General features: G+C 40.1%; 1 protein-coding gene and 1 long non-coding RNA gene across 4 annotated transcripts in view; one reads left to right on the top strand and one right to left on the bottom strand.

The window, feature by feature from the left end:
• The window catches only part of ak5 (adenylate kinase 5), a 68333-nt gene that overhangs the window by 32064 nt on the left and 25672 nt on the right, over positions 1-10597 (top strand). Inside the window, exons 7-8 of the mRNA XM_017410816.3 lie at positions 2762-2852; positions 8920-8993. Coding sequence (XP_017266305.1) covers positions 2762-2852; positions 8920-8993 — 165 coding nt within the window. The remainder of the gene's footprint in view (positions 1-2761; positions 2853-8919; positions 8994-10597) is intronic.
• Positions 6162-7982, bottom strand: LOC119616612. 3 transcript variants are annotated; one of them, XR_005232564.1, is made up of 4 exons: positions 7636-7982; positions 6985-7337; positions 6686-6860; positions 6162-6554 (listed from the first exon to the last, which is right to left on the bottom strand). It is a non-coding gene; the product is annotated as an uncharacterized LOC119616612 (long non-coding RNA). The 3 variants fall into 3 exon arrangements; XR_005232563.1 differs by having other exon boundaries at positions 7415-7982; XR_005232562.1 differs by having other exon boundaries at positions 6985-7977.

Consider the following 10597-nt stretch of genomic DNA (forward strand, 5'->3'; position numbering starts at 1 on the left):
AGCAGGAAATGGTGATTCTTCTAGCAGGAAAAGTTTCAGAATTGATCTCAGGTGAACGTTTAGGTTCAACCGAGTCTCGATTCCTTTTGCCCAGCAGAATCTTTTCGAGTCAAAGTCGTCTGTTCATTTTAAATGTCAGCTTTAATCAATGAAGGCTTAATTCCACTAATAAACAATGGCAATGAGTCCTTTCCTGACATGATTAATGTTGAGTTAGAATGACTGGACTGTCAATATGGACAAGTCCATTAGGTCCTCACTGATTTTTTTATTAAGGTTTCCTCATTTCTGGCTGCTCTTTTCGTTTTAAATCTGAGATGTTGACGTTCTCAAGAAAGTTTTCCGTCTCGAGCATCACGCGTTTCGTTTAGGTGACGAGTCTTTTTTTTTTTTTCCCCCATGTAGGATGAGTCACCTCATCACAGCAGGCACACACAAACATCTCCTTGTTGAAGCCAGGAGCGGAAATTGCAGCGAGGAGAGATAATTGTTTGTTGAGGCCGCAGCCGAAGCCGTCCTGGCGTTCGAGGAAAACGGGCCGAGCTAATTAGTTATTCCCAGAGTGACTTCAGCTTCCCGCCGTCCACGCGCTGCTAAGATGCCTCACGGATAGAAACAAACAAAAGGTGTCGCTGCGAGTCTCTCCTGGGATGTTAATAAGGAAATATTTCATTATGAGATCCATGGGGGGGGGGGAAATAGAAACTCTCGGACACTGAAGATACAGTAAAACCAACCTGAAAACAGTCTATTTATAACATCTTTCAACGATGCTTCTGTCAAATATATTTTCTGTCTTCTTTTGTAAGCGCTATTGTTGCCTCTAAGAAAGCCTCTGGTCTATTTTAAACTCAAAGCTTTTATGAACTTCCCTTGAATTCGTTCAGATTTCCACAAAAGCACCAAAATATCAGCCGAGTCCAGAAGGAGCTGCTGTTTAAAGCTGCTAATCAAAGATTTAAGGCTCCGATTCCTTTAATCTTCTGAATCTTTGAGATTATAGATGAGAAGCTGTTCTTCGTTCCTTTATATAACAGGACGTCTCGTTACAGTCCTGAACATCTGTCCTCGTTATGGGAGCTTTCCGTTGACTGAACTTTCTGAACGCAGACATTTTACTGGTTATGTTGAAGCTGTCAGGGTGTCGAGGGTACGAAAGGTTAGTGGAGGTACTCCGATTTTTGTTTCCTCAGGCAGGAAATGTTCTCAGCAGGTGGACTGCAGCTTTCAGACTCTTAATTTAGTGCCATGTTGTTGGAAAAGGTGCAAAATACAGTTTAGCATGGTTTTACTAAAAACTAAAATGCTATTTCTTAAACCTTACTGACACCTTCACGAATGAGCAAATAGCTATTGCCTTTAATGCACTTCTTTTCTGATAGAAATTATAGTTTCTAACCCTGGTAGTGTTTCTGATTATCTTATTATCCGCCTGTGCTTAAGGCGGAAGGGTGATAATGTTTTGCCTGTGCCCTATTAGCAAAATATCTCATGAACCCAAGGATGGATTTTAATGAAACTTTCACAAAGTAATCGTTGGATCCTTGTCTGTGCACAGGTGAGCCTGATAGATTTGGCTGCTGAGCTTGAACAATGAAAAGGATGGGTGTGCTTAATCCCTTGCAAGGTGCACGCCAGCTGGGTGGAGATAGTGAAGACATTCAAGTGTTGGATTTAACTTGACAGTTATTTTTAAATCTTTTTTTTTTTTTAATCCTAAGCATGTTTGCGTTGATTTTGCTCTGCAAAGACGTTTAGGTTTTCGTTTGAGTTTTACAGAAAACAAGTCGAATCTGGACCTTGTTCTGTGCATACGTCAGGGGTGTCCAATCCTGGTCCTGGAGGGCCACCATCCTGCAGGTTTTCCTTGTTTCTCTGCTCCAACACACCTGATCTGAATCAATGGGTGATTAACAGGCTTCTGCAGAACATGAAGAGGCAATTTAACCACTGAATCAGGTGTGTTGGAGCAGAGAAACAAGGAAAACATGCAGGATGGTGGGCCAAAGAGGACCAGGATTGGCCACCCCTGGCATACGTGGATTCTTATATTTTATGTTTTTATGTCGGTTTTTGAGTAAATTTTTGATGGAACAGAAAATGCGATGAGAAATGGGTCACTTCTTCAGTTGAGGAGAATTCTGAGTCTCTGAATAAACCAGGGAATAGTCTGATCCCCTCGGTTCCTCTTCTGCAGGTAGACTCGGGGGAGTCTCCCACGCAGCGAACATTAGATACAGGCATTTTTTTTTTAGGCTGTTACCATGGTAACCTCCGGAGGAAGCTGCTTGTTGGTTGTCAGCTATCCTTATTATCCGTTTCTCCTGACCTCCACCCCCACTGCCGACATCCACTTCTTCCTTTACTTAGCGGCGAGTAAGTAACCCCGACATGAGCGACACACCTGGAGAAGGTGCAGCGGGAGCTGGAGTCGAGTTCTGCATCTCTCCTCCAGCTGGTTTCTGATCAGGACACATGATTAGAGGGGAGAAGTCTGCATCGATCAGAATCTCCAGATGACTTATCGGTCGTGGTGCATTGACAAGTTCAGTGCACGGCGGGCTCTTAATAATCTGAAAGAGACGAACAGACACAGAGGGGGAGCTAATTAATGTCGTGATGCTGAAGCTCCTGTTGTGCCCTGAATGCAAAATGACCCGAGGGTGAGCCTGAGCTCATTTCAACCGATGTTCATCTGTTAAAACTTAACACTACGTGAACAAAATGACAAGTTATATGTGTTTATATTCCTCTTTTTCAGCTGGATGCTGATCGAGATGAAGAGGAGGTTTTCTGTGACATCAGCATGACGTTGGACAACAAGCTGTTTCCCTCCAAAGAGCCGGCCGCCGGTAAGATCAGCTTAGAAACAGAGAAACACCTCAAGAAATGCAGCTATTCAAAGTTATCAGCAGCTGTAGGATCATTCTGGTTACTATTCAAAACTAAAAAAAGAGGTTTCACTCACTTCTGAGTAAAATGCGAGGGGAAAACTAAAGCTGGGTATTCAGGTTTTTTAGGTAAAATAATTATTACAGGAAGCAGAGCTTCTGTTACAGAAATGGGTTTTAGCACAGACTGTGTCCCCAACTGTAACCTTACGGCAAAATGTCACTTAAAATAGGGTCAAGTATTTCCCAGAGGAAACGTTTTCCTGTCCGTGCCATTTGGACTCTACGTGATCACTTCAGACACAGCATTTGCTAACTTGGGTACCATCCAGGGCGTGATAAACCTAATGAGTTCGAACAGAAGCAACAGGGCTACTTTTTTAAATTTCTGAAGACATATTGATTCTCGTTTGAGCATCTTCAGTTGTAACTGGAGGTTGCCATATTCTGCTTTACTTATATCTAAAGCACACTCATCTACAAGGAAATTTGGTGTTAATAAAAAGAAGAGTTTTGACCTGATCGCAATTCTGTGCAGCCTCCAAGGGATGAAGAAATGTTGGCGCTTATAAACATCTAAAACTTACAGCAAAATGTATTTCCTTGACTGAAAACGAATGTTCAGACACTCGTATTTTAGTGCATTTTCTCTTTACTGAACAATCTTCACTAACAAACACTGCAGAGTGATGAAAATCCTCTTTAATTGATCTCATTTTTCTCTCTTCCTGGTTACTAATAACCAATAAACATGCTTTTATTCGTTTTTCTTCTTAATGACGAATGTTTGCAAAACAAAGCAAGCACTAAAATTAAAGCTCCAACACAAGAAGAACTCCTCCTTTCAAAACACTTTTAAACTGGCTCTGAGATGCAATACTCACTTCCTGTCTCGGTGTGGGGGGTTTGAAGTCAACCCACTGCTGTTACCCCTTTGAGCCACTGATTGAGGTAGTCACAGAGCAGAGTTAGTGTGCTGCACTCCACTCTAACAGTGCTGGTTCTGTGTAAGCTCACGATCAGAGGCAATATAAAGGAGCAGTTTTCTGAAAAGACCTTAAACCAAAATGTGGCGAAGCAGCATGTGGTCGTTACTTCCTTATTTTTCATACAAATATAATGTCTTCACTTTGTTTAAACATTTGTCTGACATCTTGTCTTATAACATGAATAGAGCTGCAACACACACAGGAATTACCTTATTATAAAAACTTTATATCAGACTTAACTCAATATTTGCAAGCTGTTGATACAAAAGACCTAGAAACAACAAACTGCAATGCATATGTTTTTATTCAAAATCGAAAGTTTTCTGAGCTCCTTTGTCTCAGGTTTGACTCCCGGTTGTGTGGAGTTTGCATGTTCCCCCCGTGCATGTGTGAGTTTCCTCCTACAAACCAAATACATGCATGTTAGGTTGACTGACAGCTCTAAATTGCGTCTGCATGAATGGTTGCTTGTCTTGTTCGGCTCCATGCGGCCCCGTGATGGACTGGCAGCCTGTCCAGGATGTCTCCCATCTCTCAGCCCTAAACGGGATGAAGCGGTTAAAGGAACTGCAGCTCGACCTGTTTGAGCTACAGCGGCTCATCTGTTGGGTTAACCCTTATGCTTTAACCCTCCTGAAGCCCTTGTAGCTTTGAGTCCATTTGATCCGAAGGGCCACGGGAGGGTTAAAGGCATCAATCAGTCAGGTTTACCAACCCGTGACTCAATCATTGGACCTTGCACTACTTCTCAAACATCCTTAGCTCTGGAGTCCAGAAACGCCTCATAAAAGGTGTACTGCGGAGACGCTAACCATCATAATTTGACCAAAGTTGCTCAGATTCTTTAGCCATTTTTTTCCTTTCCAACACATCAAGTTCAGGAGCAGAATATAAACTTGCTGCTTTATACATTCAGCTGTCAGGTGCTGCTGTAACAATATTTTTCACCTCAGCTCTCAGCAATAATGATGTTTTGACTGACTTGTGTGCAACGGTACCTGCAGCGACGGTCCGCCTTGTTTACCTGCCGCTCGCGCACGTGCGCCGTGCACCTGAAGACCAAAAGCGTCGCCCGCCAGCTTCCTGATCGCCACGCGGGGTTGTCATGGCAACGAGTGGCAGAGGTTTTAGCTGCACTTTCTGAGAAGCAGAGACTCGACGAGGTTAGAATGGCATGACATGTGGGCTGTTACATAAAAACCTGAGCTCAGGACGGAAAACACGGTGACTTTTATAAGACGCGGTCAGCTCTGAAGGTGTTTCCGCTCTGATTTAATTAGTTTCATAACGGCGTTGCTTAAATGAAATAACTGTTACCTTCGAGCAGTGAAATTATGCCTGGATTTTAAATGCACATTAACATCGTACCGAAATGAAGGTGGAACTTGTGACTGTGCCCACACAACACATTTTTTAGAACATAATTATCACTTATTTACAAAAGCAACAAGTCTGTTTTAAATTGATTTTAAAGAGGAAATATTACATAACAGATTTGGCTTTTTTTTTTTCTTGATCTCACATTATAAAACGTTCCTATCTAGGTTATATAAACACAAGATAAAAACTTAAAATTAAGCCTTAAATAAACAGTTGCTGTGCAAAAACTATAGGTTCATTATTAAAGATTTTTGAATTGTGAGCAGCAGAAGACTCTGATAGTCACAACTGTGAATTTTTAGGTCTCTACAGTGTTTTAGGTGGGAAATATGAGAATTAAAAATGATTTAAAGACATATTTTTATAGACTTTTGGGTGTGACCTTTCTACATTATGGGGGGATTTGCAAAAAAAAACTATACATCCTGTAGCAGTGACAGAGACATTGCGTAAAAGAAGACAAAAATGCCTAAATTTTGATGTATAATTTGTATAAGTAGCAAAAAGACTTGCAGGAGTAAGAAGAGTCTGTTTGCAAAAAAATTCAGAAGTTTAAGCGTGTGACATCAGCAACATATTTCTTGAAAGAAATCTGCATGAATCATTAAACCTAAACTGCGTTTGTGTAAAAACTATAGACGATATCAAAATGTCAGTCCAAACATGTAAAGCCCAAAATCTGTGGCCCATTTAAACTTTGAACGATGTTTCTGCTGTGAAGTCTGTCTGAGTTAAGAGGCCTCGGTTTCCTCACGCGTTTTGCCAAAATCCTAAAATCTACATCGCTTATTTGCATTTTTTTTTTCAAATTCTGAAAGCGTGTTAACAAACCTGTTTTCTGTGCTGCACGCTGGTAAAAAATAAATTATGCAACTTCTCAGAAGCACAAACTACTTTATTTCCTGTGTGTTTTGACAATTGCACCTTTATTAGTCTCCTTAATAGCGATTGAAAACATTTGATGAACAAAAACTGTGTTGTTTTTTATTGACTTTCAGATCATAAAACCCTCTGAAAGCATCTTGTAATTGTCAACTTAATAAATACATAAATACATGTTCACTTGTGACACAAAACCCCAAGGATGACGATGTTTTCCCTCATTTTATGAGCACTGCAGTCTTGAACTGCTGATGTAATTTAGTGAACAGTTGCTGAACTGATTGACTCAGGAAGACGCTGAGGTACAGAATCACCATTAGGAGGACATATGGCACCACACAACAGTCCGAGCCAAAAATATGCTTCGATTCAGGGTTGTTCCAATGAAAGAGAACCTGCTGTCCACTGTTCACTGTATTTTTAAAGTGGAAATGACAAATCAGGAAGAAGTGGTTAAGGTTACATCAGTGGGAGAATAAAAAACTGCACATTTTTTCCTTGGAAGAATTATTTTTTAAACGTCAGATTGACCCACAAACCCACCAGGTGTCTGTTTCTCTCCAAAGTCCACATCGGCTCGTTAAAGCCAGGCAGGTAATAAGACTCGGCTCGGTTCTCAGAGATCTATGACAGTCCCTGACAGCAGCCCGACACACTCCTGCAGCTCTTTTCCACACAAATGAGAGGAGTCTGTTTCATGATGCAACTTTTAAAGAAGCTGGAAAGAAACAGTGGAGGAGGAGAAACAAGTAAATAAACAAATTATCTAATCTGCACAAACGCTGCAGACTCCCAGAAAGAGATTCTTGAACAAAACGAGATACAAGTAGAGGCGTAATTACTTCTGCAAGAGCGTGAATGGTTGTTTGTCTCTGTGTCCCTGTGATGGACTTGTCCAGGGTGTCCCCTGCCTCCCGACTGCTGGAGCTACGAAAGGAAAGAAGCGGGTAAATAAAATGGACAGATGGAATCCTGCAAGGAATGCTAGGCCTTTAATTCAATAAAGATCACGTATATCATCTCCTGTTCGCGTTGCTTTGACTTGTGGATTGTTTCCTGCTTCTGTTTGTTGTCTGATCCATAAGCTGTAGCAGCAAACGGAAATTTTGTCCCAGCTGGTCGCAAGATTTTGAAGCCAAAGCCAAAAATATTTGTCATGTTAGTCATCTTCTTAACCCTCCTGAAGCCCTCGTAGCTGAAGAGAGGAAGAGAAGTTGTCACGGGAGGGTTAAAACAAAAATGAAAACTACTTTTGAGGATTTAAACACTGACTTTTAGACAATTTACTCCCATTTTGTCGTTCTATAGATGTATTTTCAACTGTATTCAAGAACAGTATAATATCTGGGACTTTTTTTTCTTGTTAATATGTTTAAAGAAAGAAGCTCAGTTGGAAGTGAAAAATTAAAAAAATAGGAGTCTAAGTATTTTACAGCAAGAAACATGTGTCAGTTTGCTGATTAAAAAGATCAATTAAAACCTAAAAAGTAGACCTTTCAAAACACAACCGCCCTTCAGTCCTTCTGGAAAAAGAAAAAGAAGAAGAAGAAGAAGCTGCGGTCTCTTGTCCTCCAGCTTCTCCTCCCTCTGTGAGAATCAGCAGGCGTTCTGGACTGAAGTGCTGCTGACGAGCTCAGCCTTCGCCGACGGAAACAAAGAAGTGTCCGCGCTGTTGCACCTCAGGCCCCGACTTCAGGAGAGCCAGATGCTCTCTGGCATGTTGCTGACTCCTGAGCTGCAAAGCACACAGGACAGGTTTACTCCGCTGCTTTCATTCATCTAAGAACAAAAAATCATTTCTGGGTTGAACATCCAAAGCTGCATTGTTGCATAATCTGAATTTCTGAGCAGGAGGGGCTGGTCTGCAGGGAGAGGGAAGTGTTGTTTACAAATGATTTCCACTGAGGATAAAGCTGAAGATGCTTTTGGTTGGAAAAGAGAAACAGATCAAAACAAAGTGTTGGCAGCTTGAGTCTGCACAAAGAAGGTCAGGTTGAAGAGGAAATTATTGGCAGTCTCAAAGCAAAGTTTCAACAAAGAGAGGAAAGAATAGCCGCAAACAGGTTAAGTCAAAAACTAACTACTAGGAATGCATCTGTTTAGGGAAGCCAGGCTCTGTCGCTTCTCTAAAATTAAGACTCAGTCCGCTAAAAAAAAAACCAATAATGTTATCAACAAGGACAGAGATCAGCAGCCGCTGCAACCAAAGAGAAGCTGCTTTTATTTAACAAATATTTCCATTTTACGAAGGAAACAGACCCGCATGCTCATTGGCTGAGCTTCGTTTAACAGAAATTATGCAAAACATGAGGAAAAAAAACTCCTTTATGCCACTTTAAAATGTAAAAGAAATCTTGTACACATTTTATTTTTTATGTGTGATTGATTTTATTCAGAAACGCACGATTTGAAAAATGTGATAATTTTGACTCTGTAATGTAACTTTTAATCTATTATTTTTAACAAACAGATTTAAATTAGCATTCTCCCACTGTCTTACATGCTAAAGTTTAAAACAAAGCTCTCATGTGAGTGTTGGGGATGACTCACACCTACTGCCACATCGGATTTTAGCTCAATATTTGTTAAATTGACTGATTTATAACCATTTATGTATTTTCTGAAGCTAATTAGTTCAGAATTGGGTTGTCTCCTTAAGGTAATCAGCTGTAGATGTACATTTAATTATTATTTTTGAGAGTTTCAGTAAAATCCATCAAGTTATCGGGTAAAACTTCATGCATCAGCGTCTAATGTTGGTATTTTTCTGTCCTCAGGTCCGAGCGAGCTGGATCTCAGTCTGTTGGGTGAAACAAGCAGCCTGTCAGATGTAGCCTGCAAGAACGATGAGGTAAGATGGTGCACTTTCAGCAAAAGGTTTAATGTTGATTAAAGAAATGCAGATGCAAAACCGAATCATAAATCCTGTCCTGATATATCATGTTGTGTTTGAAGCCATCAGAACTGAACTGCAATATAAAAAAACTTGACCATTTTTACAATATAAAATATTATAAGTTTAATCCCATCATCTAGTAAATTATGCAAATATAATAACTCCTGTTTTCAGCTTTATAAACATCGGCTTAGTAATAATCTAATTATACTGTCTCTGTGCTGTTTGACACCATTACCAGAATCAGTTTTTAAATTACCATCACTAACAAGATAAACTCCAGTTTCCACAGCCTAAGCTTTTGTTATCTCGTTGCGTTTTTACTTGCAGCATGACATAAATGACAAATGCAAATTGGCTTTTCAGAAGTGTTGAACTGAACTCATCATAGCAAAGGCCAGATGATTCAGCGCTGCAAATGTCCTGAGATAGCGAGTTTTGTTGCGTAACGCTTGGCGACGTTTCACACCAGCTCCGTTCCTCCACACAATCTGCTGCTGGTGAAGCAAATAACCCCCCAACAATAACCCCCAAACCCCGTCTCATTTCACTGGAAACACTTTTTGTCTCCTGAGTTTTTCTTCCACTTTTTTTTTTTCTAACTCAAGAGGTGTTTTTTTTTTTTAGCAACAGCTGATTGTGTTCCTTCAATGCTATTTACCAACCAGTATGTCTACATTTTAGTTCATTAAATTCAGAGTTTAGAATCTGTCTATTTATTTTTGGCTGCCCAGTCTTATCTTTTCAGTGAAGCACGGCGCTGGCAGCATCATACTGCTGGTCGTAATTAAAGGAAAATAGAAACGTTTTTCAATCAAATACTTAAACCTTTGAACATCTAAGGACAAAAGCTGACTGAGTGTTTGGATCCAGTCTGGTGATTCTGGCAAAATTGATCAGAAAAACAAAACAAAAAAATCTCCTCAAATTCAACGACTTGGACCTGTAACTGCTGCTGAAAAGACTCTACTTTGTTCTATAGAACCAGGAACGTAAGACATTTGCTTTAAAAAGCAAAAAAATACTCTAATTAGGCTTTAAGGGTTTTTTTAGACACCTTGTGAGTGAAGAAGAGAAGATAAACTCTTCTCTCTTTTCTTATTAGTAATTCTTCTGGTCAAATGCCAACAAACAGGTGAACCCGCTCTCTGTCGCCTTCAGAGCCTTTTATCGTAAACAAACGACGCCCTCTCGCTTTGTTTTATCACCTTGGAGTTACAGATTAAGATTGATAGATTTTCCAATTTTGCAACGCTGAATACTTTCTAAAATGACTCAAGTGAAGAAGAAATTTTAACAAACGCTGCACAAAAGGGCAATCTGATTCAGATGCCCTTGAGAATAAGGTAGGTAGGTAGGTACATTTATTTATATAGCACTTTTCAGCACGAGGCGACTCAAAGTGCTTTACAACACAGAACAAAATTACAGACAAAGTTACAGAAACAAAATTACAGACAGGTACAAGATACATTGATAACTAATTGTCTAAATAAGCTAAGCTAAACTAAACAGATCTAAGCATGACTAAATGTACAGAACTAAACTAAGCTAAAACT

Source organism: Kryptolebias marmoratus, linkage group LG20, assembly GCF_001649575.2.
Source record: "Kryptolebias marmoratus isolate JLee-2015 linkage group LG20, ASM164957v2, whole genome shotgun sequence".
Taxonomy (NCBI): domain Eukaryota; kingdom Metazoa; phylum Chordata; class Actinopteri; order Cyprinodontiformes; family Rivulidae; genus Kryptolebias; species Kryptolebias marmoratus.